This window comes from Penicillium argentinense (assembly GCF_028826775.1).
Source record: "Penicillium argentinense strain IBT 30761 chromosome Unknown utg000005l_segment0_segment0, whole genome shotgun sequence".
In the NCBI taxonomy this organism is placed as follows: domain Eukaryota; kingdom Fungi; phylum Ascomycota; class Eurotiomycetes; order Eurotiales; family Aspergillaceae; genus Penicillium; species Penicillium argentinense.
Window position 1 is genome coordinate 2,544,808 of NW_026622664.1, and position 16,627 is coordinate 2,561,434.

At 52.4% G+C, this 16,627-nt stretch overlaps 7 protein-coding genes across 7 annotated transcripts; 3 read left to right on the top strand and 4 right to left on the bottom strand.

Moving 5' to 3' along the window:
• Nucleotides 1–2,120: 2,120 nt before the first annotated feature.
• On the bottom strand, nt 2,121–3,155 carry sdh2 (succinate dehydrogenase iron-sulfur protein subunit SDH2; the record flags this gene model as incomplete). The annotated part of the gene is made up of 3 exons (XM_056618242.1): nt 2,121–2,444; nt 2,516–2,667; nt 2,792–3,155. The coding sequence occupies 3 exons, from the start codon at nt 3,153–3,155 to the stop codon at nt 2,121–2,123; spliced, it is 840 nt and encodes a 279-aa protein (XP_056474401.1).
• Nucleotides 3,156–3,740: 585 nt separating this feature from the next.
• On the bottom strand, nt 3,741–4,787 carry N7532_005749 (uncharacterized protein; the record flags this gene model as incomplete). Its single annotated transcript, XM_056618243.1, has 3 exons — nt 3,741–4,263; nt 4,318–4,412; nt 4,479–4,787. 3 exons carry the CDS (start codon nt 4,785–4,787, stop codon nt 3,741–3,743), a joined length of 927 nt encoding a protein of 308 aa, XP_056474402.1.
• Nucleotides 4,788–5,479: 692 nt separating this feature from the next.
• On the bottom strand, nt 5,480–6,922 carry N7532_005750 (uncharacterized protein; the record flags this gene model as incomplete). The annotated part of the gene is made up of 3 exons (XM_056618244.1): nt 5,480–5,939; nt 6,003–6,511; nt 6,704–6,922. Coding segments are annotated over 3 exons (1,188 nt in total), but the record flags the coding sequence as incomplete, so codon positions are not given.
• Nucleotides 6,923–8,149: 1,227 nt separating this feature from the next.
• Nucleotides 8,150–10,030, top strand: N7532_005751 (putative amidase; the record flags this gene model as incomplete). Its single annotated transcript, XM_056618245.1, has 3 exons — nt 8,150–8,454; nt 8,517–8,944; nt 9,000–10,030. The coding sequence occupies 3 exons, from the start codon at nt 8,150–8,152 to the stop codon at nt 10,028–10,030; spliced, it is 1,764 nt and encodes a 587-aa protein (XP_056474404.1).
• Nucleotides 10,031–11,598: 1,568 nt separating this feature from the next.
• N7532_005752 (polysaccharide lyase family 1 protein) lies at nt 11,599–12,888 on the top strand (the record flags this gene model as incomplete). Its single annotated transcript, XM_056618246.1, has 4 exons — nt 11,599–11,933; nt 11,986–12,111; nt 12,167–12,263; nt 12,316–12,888. 4 exons carry the CDS (start codon nt 11,599–11,601, stop codon nt 12,886–12,888), a joined length of 1,131 nt encoding a protein of 376 aa, XP_056474405.1.
• Nucleotides 12,889–13,919: 1,031 nt separating this feature from the next.
• N7532_005753 (alpha/beta hydrolase) lies at nt 13,920–15,228 on the top strand (the record flags this gene model as incomplete). Its single annotated transcript, XM_056618247.1, is given in 3 exon segments — nt 13,920–14,317; nt 14,343–14,409; nt 14,428–15,228. The coding sequence occupies 3 exon segments, from the start codon at nt 13,920–13,922 to the stop codon at nt 15,226–15,228; spliced, it is 1,266 nt and encodes a 421-aa protein (XP_056474406.1).
• Nucleotides 15,229–15,409: 181 nt separating this feature from the next.
• On the bottom strand, nt 15,410–16,546 carry N7532_005754 (putative sexual development protein (LsdA); the record flags this gene model as incomplete). The annotated part of the gene is made up of 2 exons (XM_056618248.1): nt 15,410–16,114; nt 16,175–16,546. The coding sequence occupies 2 exons, from the start codon at nt 16,544–16,546 to the stop codon at nt 15,410–15,412; spliced, it is 1,077 nt and encodes a 358-aa protein (XP_056474407.1).
• Nucleotides 16,547–16,627: the final 81 nt, after the last annotated feature.

The window sequence follows — 16,627 nt, forward strand, 5'->3', positions numbered from 1 at the left end:
CAAGAACACCTACACCAAGGTTAGTAGTATCTATTGCTTTCAGAATATTTTATTAATATATTACAGAGCTCAAAACCTACAACGGGTTGCCTCTGATAACCTACGACAAGATTATGATAGTCTTGCTATCCAAAAGCTTGAACATCAGCTCCGAGAGGAGGACTTAAAGGCACAATTACTCGAAAAGCAGCTTGCTAATCGTAAACGGCAGCAAGAGTTAGATGAGATAGATAGACAGGTAAAGCGTAGGTAGGTTAAAATATGCCCACTTGTATTAACTCTTACAATTTTGGTCAAGGAATTAAGAATAATTGTAAATTTATGCTTCCTCCTCGAGACGCTCAAAGTCTGCGTCCACATCCCAAAAGCGAGAAAGATACTCGCAGGTGAATGGGGCAGTACCGCATTCTATTATAATATATTAACAATGTATCAAGGATGTATCAAGAATCACTTACTGAGATTAGCAGTGATGCAGGCGTTGCAGTCATTATGTATGTGCTTAGTAGTGAGGAAATCCCTCACAGCTTTGACTGAAATCTGTAATACATTAGCAATACATTCTCAGTAAATCAGAGATAACTTGCCTTCCGATTCTTGCCTTTACCCTTCGTGAAGGGAAGTCGAGGCTTCGTAGGGATACTAGCAACAAGAGCAGTGTACCAAGCTAAAAACATATAAGTAATAAACCGGGAATGGATTGAGAATGTGTTAATACCCTTGACCTCGTCCATTTCCTTGATAGCATGGCGGCCCTTGCTAGCGTATTTACCAGAGACCGTCACGCCTTGGTGACCGGTGAGGTGTGTCTTGAGATTGCCAGTGTGGGAATACTGCTTCTAATAATATGTTAATAATAGATTCAAAATATGTTAAGAACATAGAGCATACCTGGTGATCACAATCCTCGAATCGACAAAAAAGCTCTCCAGGAAGAACAATAACGCTACCATCGTCATCCTAGAAAAGCATATCAGTCATATACAAGGTGAACTATAGGATTTTTTAGATGCTCAGATGCCGCATCCAAGATATATTTTAATGCCCGGGACACCCTGAAACCCCGGTCGACCAGAGGTATTTCCACTTACCTTGTCATACACAGGTAGCTCTAGCACGCCGGCCTTCGCATCCGCCATGTACTGCTTGTACGGGGCGTGGGACTCCAGGAAACGCACCATTTTGATTCAGGGATTCGAAAATAATAGATTAATAATTTGTTCTTGATGGAAATGGGCGTGGGAGATTGGGAGTGCTCGCGATTGGTGGGAGGTGTGGAGATTGAAAGAGCTGGTAATGCCAAGGAGTCTGTATTTGAGCTAGCGAATCAGAAAAGATTACTAATCTATGCTCTATACCTGGAAAATAGATATTCCGGTTAGGTCTGGCCCGACCCACCTGTTACTGTCGACCTGACCTGCGTCCTGAGAGGGTCTCCTGCGCCAACATTCATTGAGACGGTATCCTAATATTAGATCCAGCCTGCTTCCTGCAGGCGACAAAAAGTGCCAATGCCTTAGAAACAAAGAATAAAGATTGGAGAAGCGGGGAATCAACCCCAGGCATTGACCAATTCCAAATCACGTGGTTGGATCACGTGAAACCTCGAGAACAGCAGATCGTGAATGGGCAAAACAAATAGCCGAGTTCATGACTTTCGCAAGTCGCGGAAATCCACTGGCCCGGCACACATTGAATCCGGAAGTTAGAGATGTACTCCCAACAGTAGCCCAAGCTATCATAAAATGACTTGAATGTAGTCTTCAAATCAATGAGACTAGCGATCATCCGACCGAAGACAATGCTCGAGGCAATGCCATCCTGTGGTCATGTGATCAATTTTCAATGGCAACGCATATAGCCGAATCAACGACATGGCAAAACAGGTTTCAGCTTCAGCTTGAGTTTCAGTCAATTGGATTACCAGTGCATTCCTGTGTAAGAATCAAATGTCCACGATTTACACCTATGAAAACATCCATGAGAGACTTGGTAGAAAAAAAAAGTAAAAAAAAGGTAACATGGTAAAAGAGACAGGGTAAAAAAAAAGGAAAAAGAAAGCGGCTGTCAAGACATTCGACAGAAAGGAAAATCCCAACTCCATTTTTTGAGATCCGAATTTACATAGAGGCCAACATCTTCTTGGTCTCGGCGATGGCGCGACCGGGGTTCAATCCCTTGGGGCAGGTCCGTGTGCAGTTGAGAATAGTGTGGCAACGGTAGACGCTCATGCTGTTGTCGAGGGCGGCCTTGCGCTCGGCGGTGCGCTCGTCACGGGAATCGGCCAGCCAGCGGTAAGACTGGAGCAGGATGGCGGGACCCAGGTACTCCTCGCTGTTCCACCAGTATGAGGGGCAGGAGGTTGAGCAGCAGGCGCACAGAATACATTCGTAGAGGCCGTCGAGCTTCTTGCGGTCCTCGGGACTTTGACGGTTCTCCAGACCCTACCGTCGCAAATGCGGTTAGTACATGACGAGTTTCCGCGAGGCGGAGTCGCGCGGGAGGATTCACTCACGTCGGGGCTGGGGGTATCACGCTGGAGGTAGGGCTTGATGGACTTGTATTGCTTGTAGAACAGGGTCAGATCCGGTACCAGATCCTTGACGACGTAGGTGTGAGGCAGAGGGTAGATGCGAGACTCGGAGGCAGTGTCGGTGGGAATGCGGCCTGATTTCAAAGTGTTAGCGATTCGTTCTCGCGGGCTCTGGCTCTGGCTCTGGCTCTGGCCATAACCATCATAACGAAGGTCTCGGGTGTGCGGAAGATCTCATGCCGAGCGGGAAGAACATACACAGGCAAGCCAGTGTGTTGACACCGTCAATGTTCATGGCGCAACTACCACAGATACCCTCACGGCAAGACCGGCGGAAGGTCAGGGTGGGGTCTTGCTCGTTCTTAATGCGGATCAAGGCGTCCAGCATCATAGGGCCGGTCTTGTTGAGGTCGAGTTGGTAGCTCTGCATGGTGGGCTTCTCGCTCGGGGTGTCCGGGTTCCAGCGGTAGACCTTGAAGGTCTTCAACTTGGCCTCCGGACCGGCATTGGCGGCGTCGGTAGAACCGGCCTCGACGGTCGCGTAGGAGCGAGCAAAGGTAGCGGGCCGAAAGAGCGGCCGCGACGCAGCGAACAACCGCGACGTGGTGCGGAGAGAGGCCATGGCGGAGGATATGGAGGTATAAAGCTGTGTTGGAGAACTTGGGACGAATGGAGGCGGGGAGGAGAGAGGAGAGGGTCAGTCAGCCTGGAGCACCACCAAGATTCGAAGGCAAATTGAAGTCCAGGAGATTCCAGTTGCTAACCTCGGGTTTGGGCGTCGGCAACGCGCTGACTCAGCGGGCCTGCGCCAATCATGGGCGGCGTAATGGTCACTCGCTCGGGCGGACACGGCGGCGTCATATTCCTCTCTGTATTTCTCTGCCGGCGGACAGCCGATGCGACTGAGATTGAGTATACACTGACCCTAGCAATTGATATTCCTGATAGTATTAAAACCCGAGATATTTATCCCATTGCTATCCATTTCATTCAAAATACATATTCCCCAAGAAAAAGAGGGTGACCCCAAATGATGTATTTTCTGCCTGATTCTCCAGGCCGCCACCGGCTTCCGTTGCCGACCCGGCATCCCATTCATCCTGCCAGTTGCAACTGCCAGGCCTCGGTGCCGCCTGCATTGGCGTCTGCTCACATGCACTAACTAATCACGACCACACCATTAACAACCCCTCAAATCCCATCCGCACTAACCCCGATTGACATAGTTCTGATGCCACTCATAATCCCTATTCTCCGCCAAAAACCTCCGAATGGCATCCCGAGGCCGCACCGGCTCCCTCCCCAGCAACTCGGCCATGAGTGGGTCCGTCGCACCTGCCTCCCCTTGCGAAATCGATTCGTACCATGATAAAAGCGAGTGAAAGAATGCCTCCGATTTACCGCCCTCGTCGTCGGTCGCCTTCAATCGCACGAAATCCTCTTGTGAAACCAGCTCGAGCCGGACGTTTCGGCCCGTGCTCTCGTTGACGATATCGACGATCTCGCGGAATGTGACAGTTTCTTGTGCTGTGAGGAGCACGAGTTCCTTGTCGTGTCCGCCTCGGATCATCAGGCGGGCGGTGGCTTCGCCGAGCTCGTCGCGCAGGGTAAATGCAATCGGACCGTCGGATGGGAGGTATACGGTTGAGGTGCTCGGGTACCAGCCCATGAATATCGGAAATGCATCCGTGTAGAGGCCCTCGCGGATAGAGGTGAAGTTGATGCCGGATCTATACCTCGTGTTAGTGGACATGAGGTGAAGTCTATCGGATGGTTGGGCGTACTCTCGCATCATCTCCTCTGTCATGAGGTGGGCCTGTTGGACATTCGCTTTAGAGTCGGAGCGTAGCCCCCCAAAGGCGAGAGATGTATACCAAACCTGGAGGATAGTCGTTTAGATCTCGATTCATCAAATGATGAGTATGTTATGGAGGAAGTGACGTACATGCTTGACATCCATCTTCTTCGCCGCGTCAACGAAGTTCTGATGTTGTTTTTGTCGCTTTTCAACATCGAATGTGTTGGTGCTCACGAACAGGAGATTCTCTACATCTCGGAAGGATTTCTCCATGCTTTGGGGGTCATCGTAGTTGACTACCCGAAAGGCAATGCCTTGGTCTTCAAACTGCTTGCGGTTCGCTTCGCTCGATGAAGCTGCGGCATACTCTGATGCAGGGACATTTGCAACGAGATATGAAAGTACCTGTTTGCCGAGTCCGCCTGTGGCACCGGTAACTAGATATTTGAGTGTCATGAGGCGTAGGTGGGTGCAGTGTGTTGATATATATCGAGAAGGTGGGGCGACAAAGTACAATGTAACGGACAGTGTTGATGCTTTCGAATCTCAACCAGCGCCAACAGCACTCTTATACTACGAGTCCACGATCACTAATCCAATCATACCACATCTTCGCTGTCGGAACACGAACCAACAGGGATGCTTACCTAATGTGTTGAATATCGAGCATTGGTCAGCACACATTCATAAGCAGAACATTTGGCCCCTTTATCACACTTGGCCCCTTCGGACTTAGCGTCAGAACGCGCGAGACGTGAAACCGAAAGACCGAATGGACACTAACCCCAAGGGGCATGATCTGTGCCAAGAAACTACACTCTGGAACCTTCCCCCCATCCTGCAGCTGTTGTGGGATTAAATGGACGCGGGGCACGGAGGGTTATAGCGGCCAAGGCTCACGTTCTTCATGTTGATGCCTGTTTTCGATTGATAGCTGATTCAACACCGTCAGATGAAAAATAATAGAAACACGGAAAAGTTTCATATCCATAACACTTGTTGAAGCTTCATCGACAGTATGATCTAGGAGTGGTGGTATTAGGGGACTGTTCAAATGGCTGTTTGGGCGACTGTTTTGATAAACGAATCTCAACCAAATACTTTTAATATTAGTCTATTATCTTAAGAGTCTATGTATGGTGCGACGAAGGCCGCGACGACTGTTGCGACGACGGCGGTCTCTCCGAACCCCGCGAAACATCGATTTCGTTCGTCACTTTAATCCCAGGCGACTTGTACGGGTTATTCGGGGAGTCGCGAATGACCGAGACTTCAGACGGCATCATCTCGTAATCATCACGCCCATTTTTGGACCAGTTCAGCAGGCGTCGGTCGTCGCGGGCTGCCGAGCCCACTCCGCTCATGGGCTTGGAGTGAGTTCGTAGTCGTCCTGCGGAGCGCGAGTGGGTGTGGCTGGAGGTGTATTCGGTTATGTGGGCGAACAGGCTTCCGAAGACAGGTTTGAGGGCGGGGACGGAAAGGGCGATTAGGGTGCTGGCGACTTCGGCGTTCTCGACGCAGAGCATGGGGTTGTAGGCCCAGCTGCCGTCGGCGGCCCATTGGCCTCGAACAACGAGCCAGACGCGGACAGCGGAGATGACGATTACGCTGTTGATTTATGTTAGTTGGTGATCTTGGGTGAGGGGGATGTGGTGCGTGGATGGTACTGACAAGACACCGGGGAACATAACCATGGACAGCTTGATCTTGTTCTTGAAGGAAACGTGAAGTTGCTTGATCAAGATGGTGGGAATGATAAACATCATCACATCACACGCAAGCGAGACGCCGGAGTTGACAGAGTAGACCAGGCCCCATGACAGACACTTGTAGTTGGTGGTCTCGATTTGCCATTCGTATGGCCACAGCCCCGTCACGGGCCGACAGTGGAGGATCAAGAGAAGGAGTTGAGGGAGGTATGCGGCGAAAAGGAACGGGGCAGCAATCAGGATGCTGGTGTGCAGCTTGCCGGAGCGCGCAGAGATGCGGAAGTAGAAGGCCAGACCAGAGAGGCGACAAAGGAAAAGGGCAGTGGTGTAGAGAATGTGGGCGACAAAGTCGAGCACTTCGGTTTGACGGACCGTCGGCATCGAAAGGACATATTGGATATATTCAATGTGGCGGCCACTTCCGAGATTGATCAAGACGATGGACAACACGACGAAGACAATGTAGAACATCTATATTGAATATTGAGTCAATTACTGTTCTGCACTATACTGTATTGTTGTCGTTGTGCAGGGTCGATTGCCAATTCAGATGTCACTGTTTGAGACTGTGTACACAGTCCGTATACTTCCCACGAGATCAAGAATGGCCCATTTTTGATTTCTCCACTATGCGGGAGAACGTGCACAGATCAGCGGACTCACCATTGTCAAGATCGCTAGCGCATCGTCAAGGCCGATCTTCTTGACGAGGAATAGTCGTGCATAGAGACGCAAGATCATGAGAATTCCGGTCAAGCAGACGAGGAAGATGATGCCCACCAGGGCGGATTTATCGCGGCTTTGCGCGAGATATGAGAGGGAGATCCCATCCGGAATCCTCCCTGCTGCATCAGCAGCCTGAATATCGGCGGGGATGGTCATTCTCGATCAAGGGAATGGCATGGCAAACCAACAATCACGCCGACATGTCCTGTTCCTGCAGAGGTCCCAGAGAAAAGAGTGTAGCGAGTCGACGAGGGACCGTCGATAATAACAATGAATGATCGACGAGAAGGAAGGAAGGACGAGAACAACTCTCTTTCTCGTACGGTAGAGGAAAGTGGACGCAGAAGCGGGTCATTCTGTTCAATATATCTGACTTTCTTCGAGCTGAGCAACCAACAGGAGTGCGTCTGCATTGCCCGACAATATGCCAAGACGCAGATGTGAAGGAACCGGTGGAGCCGGAATTGATTTTGTTCCAGACTCGATATTGCCGCATGGGGCAATCCACCGCGTTGGGATTTCGGCTCGCAGGCGTCGGTTCATGGTTCGGGGGTAAAATTCCTGCCCGACCCACGCGGTGCTGTCGATGCTGTCATGAGTGATCTAGAAGACCGAGAATGATTCATTGTTGGTGTGGCTATCCTCATCAGGATCTTACGATGTAAAGCCCTCAGGGTTCAGGGAAGGTTTGCAGTGTTTCGGGATACGAGCGACTGCACGCAGATGCAACGGCACTTGCTGTATAAACTCACAGCTGGGCGTTTCTAACGCGTAATGGCAACGCTAGTCTCGCCTGCAGCATTCGCAGCGTTGACGCTGATGCTTAGTAGGGCTTTGTCGACCAGTCAGGGCTGCGGTGGTGGAGTCGGATCGGAGGATGCGATCGCAGCAAAACCGGGCGAGATCCGTCGGGCGACCGTGGTAGGCCCGGCGCTGAAGATTTTGCGCACGAACTACGTGCGATTAGGCAGGAGGGAAGACCTCCCCCAAGGTTAACCGCGCTAGTGGCTGCGATTGATATGCGATCGGGGCTGGAGATGGTGCCGACACGCCCCGGCCTGCTGGTTGGTCGCCTCTGGCCTTTTTGACGCCCCAGGATCGATGGCGACGGCTTCTCCGACCGTTCCGACGGCGAGGATCGTGCCATTGGAGTGGGTCAATTGGATCTGTGGCCATTGCGTATGTGGAAGGTGAGGGTAGATAGCCCCTGTTGAGGTGTGCAGGAGCAACGGAGGCCGGCCGCCGGGATTAGTCAAGGGCTCCACGATGTCGTCTCGTATATGAAAACCAAAGCTTCCCCTGGGATCGTCCCTTTGCCACATGGCTGTTGGTGGGGTCTCTGCATCTGATTCGACTTGCACCTAGCATCTCATCGGATTCATCATGGCGCCCTTCCTGCAGCTCGCCGTGAGCGGCCTCGCCCTGGCCAGCTCAGCCGTGGCTGCTCGCCACGAACAGGTCGATACACTGGTTGCCTCGCAGATCTTGACCGATCCCTACGCCTATGATTTTCCTCGTCTGGGCGCCCCCGGGGCCTCGCTGTTCCCGATGCGCCGCTGCCACGGGTTCAAGCTGGAGGAAGCCAGTGTCGATGAGATCCAGGCCCAACTGAGCAATGGCTCCTTCACCAGCGTTGAGCTGCTGCAGTGCTACCTCGACCGCATTCACCAGACCCAGCCGTACCTGAAGTAAGTTCTTCAAGGTGGAAATGATTGTGCGGGGGAGCTTTGACGCTGACCCTTCCCCCTAGTGCCATCCTGCAATTCAACCCTGATGCTTTCTCCATCGCTCAAAAGCTGGACGAGGAGCGTGCTCATGGAAAGGTCCGTGGTCCTCTCCACGGTATTCCCTTTATTGTTAAGGACAACATTGCCAGCAAGGACCGCATGGAGACTACTGCTGGCTGCTGGGCTCTGCTGGGAAGCGTGGTGCCCCGTGACTCCCACGTCGTCCACGGCATGCGCAAGGCCGGTGCTCTGCTCCTGGGCAAGGGTGCTCTGAGCGAGTGGGCGGACATGCGTTCGAACAACTATTCCGAGGGTTTCACTGCCCGTGGTGGCCAGTGCCGTAGTGCCTATAACTTCACCGTCAACCCCGGTGGCAGCAGCACTGGTCCTGGTGTCGCCGTCGGTGCCAATCTGGTCCCCATCGCTCTGGGCACCGAGACTGATGGTAGTGGTATGTAACATCCAAGCTTAAGTATGGGGTGGTCGTGTAGCTTACGCTCAAACAGTCATCAACCCCGCTCAGCGCAACGCCATCGTCGGCATCAAGCCTACTGTCGGTCTGACCTCCCGTGCTGGTGTCATCCCCGAGTCTCTGCACCAGGATACTGTCGGTACCTTTGGCAAGACCGTTCGTGACGCCGTGTATGCCCTGGATGCCATCTATGGAGTCGACACCCGTGACAACTACACTCTCGCTCAGAAGGACATGACCCCGAAGGGCGGATATGCCCAGTTCCTGTCCAAGAAGGACGCTCTCAAGGGCGCTGTGTTTGGTCTTCCCTGGAAGTCCTTCTGGGCTCTCGGCGACGCGGAGCAGATTGCCCAGCTCGAGGAGCTCATCTCCCTGATCAAGTCCGCTGGTGCTACCATCATCAACGGCACTGAGCTGCCTCACTACAAGCAGATTGTCTCCCCCGACGGCTGGAACTGGGACTACGGCACCACCCGTGGTTTCGTCAACGAGTCGGAGTACTCCTACATCAAGGTCGACTTTTACAACAACCTACGCGACTACCTCGCCGAGGTCAACAACACCGCGATCAAGTCTGTCGAGGACCTCGTTCAGTACAACATCGACAACTATGGCTCCGAGGGCGGTCTCCCCGGCATCCACCCAGCCTTCGGCTCCGGCCAGGACGGCCTCATCGCCTCCCTGGAGAGCAAGGGTATCATGAACGAGACCTACTTCTCCGCCCTGGAGTTCTGCCAACGCACCACCCGCGAGGAGGGCATTGACGCCGCTCTGAAGTACAAGAATGGCACCCTGGATGGTCTTCTGGTGCCTCCGGATGTCGCCCAGAGCATTCAGATCGCTGCCCAGGCTGGTTACCCTGTCATCACTGTGCCTGCGGGTACCGGCTCGGAGTCCGGCATGCCCTACGGCCTAGCGATCATGAACACGGCCTTCTCGGAGCCCACTCTCATCAAGTACGCCAGTGCTATTGAGGATCTTCAGAAGACCTCTGGCACAAAGTGGCAGCGTACGCTCCCTGAGTGGCGCGGCTACCTGGAGCGCAACCTGCCCGTGATCATGTAAATGATCGTGGATGGGGAGACGTTTACCTTGTACTAATCATAGAAAGGTGTTAGTGGTGTCTTAACATCTGCCTGTATATCTTGCATGTACGATAAATAAAATCATCATTAATATACCCCATTTTTCTCCTGAGAGTTCGCATTCTATCTTGTCGTGCCATGCTACTCCCAACAGAACATAGAGCCATCACATTGACCATTGGACCCTCTTCGATGAGCTGCGAGACATGGACCGAATGGTCTGATGGATTGTTTTTCGGCCAATTTCCAGCTCATCTCAGCTCAATATATGCTAGTGGACTAGTATATTGCTGCGTGCTACGGTGAGTTGACCGCTATCTTCACTCCGCTTGTTTCTCAAGAAATGGCCCCTGCTGAAGTACTGACATGCCAGTTTGAGAGCTTGAGTCCGAGAAGTGGAGCATCCAGGTATTCTAGAACCTGGCGCTATATTGATGGGTCTACGATAATCTCCGAGGAAATTGCATGCCCTAACACCACACTGGTGCACCCATAATAAACAAGGAGGAGCCGCACGGTGGATCCTGATGCTATTGATAACATGGAACTAGCGCAGATCAAGAAGGTCCGGCAGCGATCCTGATCGCCCGGCGTATCAACAACATTTTGCTCAGTGCGTTGCCATTGATGCGAAAACGACTCCGGCTGTTCTTTAGCTGCCGTGATCGGCAAACCTTGATTTTCACTGATTTTCCCGAGAACGTGTGACAGGAGCTCCTGGCAGGGTGAAGTTCTTCACGTTTCGCCAAGACGGCGGAATTCTTCGATGGGCAACAGCCCCATCCCTCACCCACGTACTCACACGCAACGTCCTCTGCTGGCGATCCGGAGGGAACCGCACGACCACTGGCAAATATTGCCGGAAAATCTCCGGAGGCCAGCGCAAAACCAGTCATGCCGCGAAAGAGTCCTCAAATTAAAGTGAGGACTGGGCTGACACGGAGCACCGCTCGTCCGAGTAAAGCGCCCGGGCTCGTGGATCAAGCTACTCAATTGTGCAGTGTGGGGCGACCAGGGGCAGCAGCCAGGTGAAACGACTTCAAGCACCGATTCCATCCTCTAACGACTTCCTGGGACGTTTTTTACCCGCTCAAACCAGCGCCCTTCACAGCGGTTTAATCAATTTGGCTTTGTGGTTCCAATTCGGCCCATCCACACGTGGATCTGGCCTGCGCCCCGAGAAGAATTCTTCCAGCTTTCGGATTGATTCGGTCGGCTCTGAGCCTTACTCCGCAATAGTGTGAAATCATGTATCCATTCTCCTGGGCGGCCGTGGCGTTGTGATTCGTCACGCCAGCGGCGGTATCACCATCAGTACCGGACCGGTGACAGCGTGGGCATCCAGAAACAGGAGAAACGGGGCATGTTCTAGGAGGCGTGTGTGGAGTAATGAACGTCTCCTGCCTCGTGGCTCCGGCCATGCATCGTCCGATTAAAACGGGGGGTATAAAAGGACTTGACGCCTCGCTGCCAGAATGAGTTCTGCATCCCACTCCGCGTTCGTTCTTTTTTTCTCGCTTTCTTTTGTCCTCTATCAGCAGACTCATAATGAAGTTTACTGCTATTGTTGCAGCATTCGCTGCCCAGGCTGCTGCTGTCAGCGTTTCCGGCGCAGCTGAGGGTTTCGCCAAGGGCGTTACTGGCGGCGGGTCCGCTACTGCTGTTTACCCCTCTACTACCGATGAGCTGGTCTCCTACCTTGGTGACAGCGAGGCTCGCGTCATTGTTCTCACCAAGACCTTCGACTTCACCAACACCGAGGGTACCACTACCGCCACTGGTTGCGCTCCCTGGGGTACGGCCTCTGGCTGCCAGCTTGCTATCAACCAGAACGACTGGTGCAGCAACTACGAGTCGTCTGCCCCGTCTGTTTCGGTGACCTAGTAAGTCATAGCTTTGAGCGGGTTGTAATGTTATGGCACTAACTATTCGCAGCGACAATGCCGGTACTCTCGGTATCACCGTTGCCTCCGACAAGACCCTGATCGGCTCTGGCTCCAGCGGTGTCATCAAGGGCAAGGGTCTCCGTATCGTCAGCGGCGCCAGCAATATCATTATCCAGTGCGTACATTATCGAATGACCGGAGATATAAAGAAGAAGCTTACAAATATTCAGGAACATCGCCATCACCGATATCAACGCCAAGTACGTCTGGGGTGGTGATGCCATCACCATCAACGACAGCGACATGGTTTGGATTGACCACGTTACCGTACGTCTCCCTAGAAGAAATCATGACCATCAGCCCACTAACATACAATTAGACCGCTCGCATCGGTCGCCAACACATCGTCCTGGGCACCGAGTCCTCCGGCCGCGTGACCCTGTCCAACAACTACATCGACGGCAGAACCTCCTACTCCGCCACTTGCGACGGCTACCACTACTGGGGTATCTACCTGGACGGCTCCAGCGACCTGGTCACCTTGAAGGGTAATTACATCTATCACACCTCCGGCCGCTCCCCCAAGGTCCAGGGCAACACCCTCCTGCACGCCGTCAACAACTACTGGTACGACAACAGCGGCCACGCCTTCGAGATCGGCTCCGGCGGCTACGTTCTGGCTGAGGGCAACGTCTTCCAGAACATCGATACCCCCGTCGAGTCGCCCATTGATGGTCAGCTCTTTACCTCGCCCAGCACCAGCGCCAACACCGTCTGCAGCAGCTACCTCGGCCGTGTCTGCCAGGTTAACGGATTCGGATCCAGCGGCTCTTTCAGCCAGAGCGACACTGGCTTCCTGTCTAACTTCTCTGGCAAGAACATTGCTTCTGCTACTGCTTACACCTCTGTTGCTTCCAGCGTTGTTGCCAATGCTGGCCAGGGTAAACTGTAAATCTAGTAAAGATTCTATAGCTAGTCGGCTTAGATCGTGTTCTTGGTGTTTGAAATTTGGAGTGTTGTGTGAATAAGTGAATAGCGAATTCTAAGGATTTTTCCATATCGAATATGTTTTCTGTAGGCCATCATTCAACAGGTAAATATGCGGGAGTTCTGCGACGGGAGCTATCATCGTCGGACGGGGTTCGGATGGACGAGGCTGAGCTGCGGATGTCACGACTGCTTCGGATCGCAATGGGGTCAAAATGCCGACTGAACAAGGCTGAACAGTGGTAGGTAGCTAACATGGAACAAAAAGACAAGCTATCAGAAGTCGACGAAATAATAAGCCCAGGTCCTACAGGTATCCGATCGGTTTTATAATTAACAGCTGCCTACATAGTGCATCGTAGTGGTCTGTACTAGGCACGTTTTCACAAGGATCAAATCAGTTTCCGCATGTAACCATCAGTACCGAATGCAACATTCCGCAAGGCTTAGACGACAGAAACAATCAAAAACAAAATTCCCCACGAAAATCAGAGGCTGGCACTGCCTCCAAGATCAACACGGTGGGACCTGCATCTTCCTCCCATTCCCCCAACCACAACAACTCGCAGAATGGCCTGCATGGTACTGGTGCAAGGCTCGGGCCCTGCAGCTACGACGGACGTCTATTTAAATGCTGCTCTTTCTGTAATTTGCATGCGACATTAAATATCATTATCGCGGCGAGAGCGGACCCCCGCTGCTGGTATACATTAAAACCAAAACACGGCTGATCGTATGACAAGCGAGCGATATACCCGACAACTTGTGCCCTCAGTACTACATTCCGCACTCGACGATGAGGAATTTCCGCTGTTTTCTCACAGCAGCGATAGCACTGGCAAAGTTTTAACCGCATCCCCGACAAAACATGAATCATCCCAGTACAACACGTTTTCATCAATAAAATGGGTCAGGTGCGACGATGGCGTGCAATGTGCCAACATCTCCGTCCCTCTCGACTGGGACCGACCACACGGCAAAAGGGTCACAGTCGGCATGGTGATGCTCCCAGCGTCAAATCCAGAAAAGCGAATCGGCAATTTAATGATCAATCCAGGAGGACCCATCGACCTCATCATCAGCATGAAAGAGTTCCTCAAATCCACAAAACTACACGAATACTTCGATATTCTCGGCCCCGGTCCCAGGGGAACAGCACACAGCACACCAGTCCAATGTGAGCCAGCCCCCTGGAACCTCCGGCCTCCTCAAATGCCCCAAACCGAAGCCGAGTTCCAAGAAATGACAGACGTCTACCACGCCCGCGCGCAGAGCTGCGTGAAAGAAAAGGGAAATGATATCGTATACTACGTCGACACGATGAGCGTCACCAAAGACCTCGAAGAAATCCGGATGGCACTGGGAAATGAAACAATGAACTACATCGGCTTTTCGTACGGGACTCTGCTAGGCGCGCAGTACGCAGAGCTCTTTCTCGGATAATATCCGCGCTATTGCACTCGATGGAATCATGGAACACTCCAAAGTAGGCCTGGATCTCTAGGGCCCCGAGTCGAACGGGTACGAAGTCACGCTGAATAAATTCTTCGAATGGTGTGAGCAAAACAACACTTGCGCTTTACAAGACGAGAAGCACCTCCCGACCAAATTCGATGCATTCATCGATGCAGCAAATACCTCGTCTATCCCGGCGCCCAGCTGCGCAGACGAGACATTTGCTGCATACCCCTGCTTACAGAATGCAACAGGCCACGAAATTCTCCGCAACATGCAGAGCTTCATATCCTTCCCATACCCCGGTTCCTACGGCCTAGGCGGCTGGCCCGCGCTCTCAGAATACCTGAAAGACGCCATGAACGGAAAATCAAGCTACCTCTCGACAACCGAGTACACATCCAAAACAGGCTACGACATTTCCTACTCCTCGATCTTCTGCCAAGATACGATTCGCTCGAACTGGGGCGCAACAGACTACCAGCTCAAAGCGACTGTTGGAAACGTGGCGACGCCTCATACGCGTGGGATCGGGGAGGTCTGGTACCTGCAAACTATTTGTGCGAGTTGGCCTACGCCCGTTCGGAATCCGCAACGTTTGTATGTGGAGTCATTTAAGGGGCGGAATATGACTACTCCCATACTGATGACGAACGCGCTTTATGATCCAGAAACACCGATTCAGTGGGCTTTATCGGTGCTTAAGCAGTTTGGGGAGAATGCGAGGTTGGTTATTAGGGATGGGCCTGGGCATACGAGTTATTATCATGAGGGGGAGACGCATGATGCTATTGATGATTATTTGATTCAGGTCAAGGTGCCAGGTACCGGGACCATGCTGAAGGATTGAGAAGGATGTTCATGAAGGAGTGAAACGAAGCCCAAGATACATGAGCTGCGTGTGCACGAGTGAAACGCAAAAGAGTAATAGAATCATACCCTGTGCCAGGCTCCGGCATTTCCTGGAACTTGTATATAATGATAAGGGTCATACTCTCAACCTTCCATGTTTACACAGTAATTGTTCCAGCTCAGTCCACAATAATCAAACCCGGCCCAGCGTGTGTCCATTTCGCCACAGTGTTGGCATCCGCGAAAGGACCACCACTCTTCGTAACAGCGGCAATAGTCAACCCATTCAACTCATGTTCGTCATACGGGAATATAGCTGATGCCTCAATGTAGCTCCCAGTATGAGAGACAATATTCAGCGGCTCAACGATAGGCGTGTTCTGCTGATTGATATACGTCATCCAGAACTGACTGGTCTCGTTGGCGCGATCCTCAAAGGAAAAAGTCAAGTTCTGACTTTTCGCGCTAGCCTTGGTGACGATTTCCAGCGGCTCAAAGGTCCGGAGCGGAATTTCGTGAATGTTGGGGCAACTTCCGGGGTAGATGAAGTTTTGGATGGCCGTGAAGGCGAAGTTGACGTCGCTAGTCGTGAGGAATGGCAGCTCACTGGGGATCTTGCCCTGTTGCATACGGAACCAGCCTTGTTGCTCGCCTTCATTTCCGATTACGGCTGCAATTTCCCGTGCCAGGTCAAAGTCGTGGCCGAGGGCAAACCGCTCGACTGTGTCCTGCAGCGTACCGAGGACGACATCAGTGAAGGTAGCTGCCAGGGCGATGGCAGAGTCATAGTCCTTGACGGGGAAGTGATACTGGCAAGGCTCGATAGGGTGCGCGTGGAAGTGGATAAGAGCATTGTTTGCGCGGATTGCATGGAGTTCCTCTTGCTTTTCGTCCGGGGCAGTCAGTATCAAGTGATATCAGATGGCTGAGGAGGATCGGCTTACCGCGAGAATAGCCTTCAGAGAAGCAACAACAAGGTCCCGATCATCCGTAACCGAGAAACGGTAACCCACAACCCCCTCGGTGATGTTGGTGACAAGTTCATCGAAGAAAGCCACTTCGAATAGCTCGTTGAAAGCAATCAGCTGCAGGTTGACGATCCCTTGGCTGCTGATCACAGGAGGCGGGGACCCGTTTGGGAGTGTTCCGTGAGCTTGCTGCTCGATGAGCGTAAGTTCGCTGGGACTGGGGTAGGGCAGCCCATCTGGGAGATCGTGGTTGTTGTTGTTGTTGTTGGGGGCGCCCGTATCGATCGGGGCGGCGGATACCAAAGCGGCTGCGCCCAGGAGAGCTGCAACGGGACGGAGGAAATGCATGCTGAGAAGGAAAAATGCGTTCGAAGTAAAGTGAAGAGCAAGGAAAGTATTTGGCGATGTTGGAAATACCGTGTGTTATTG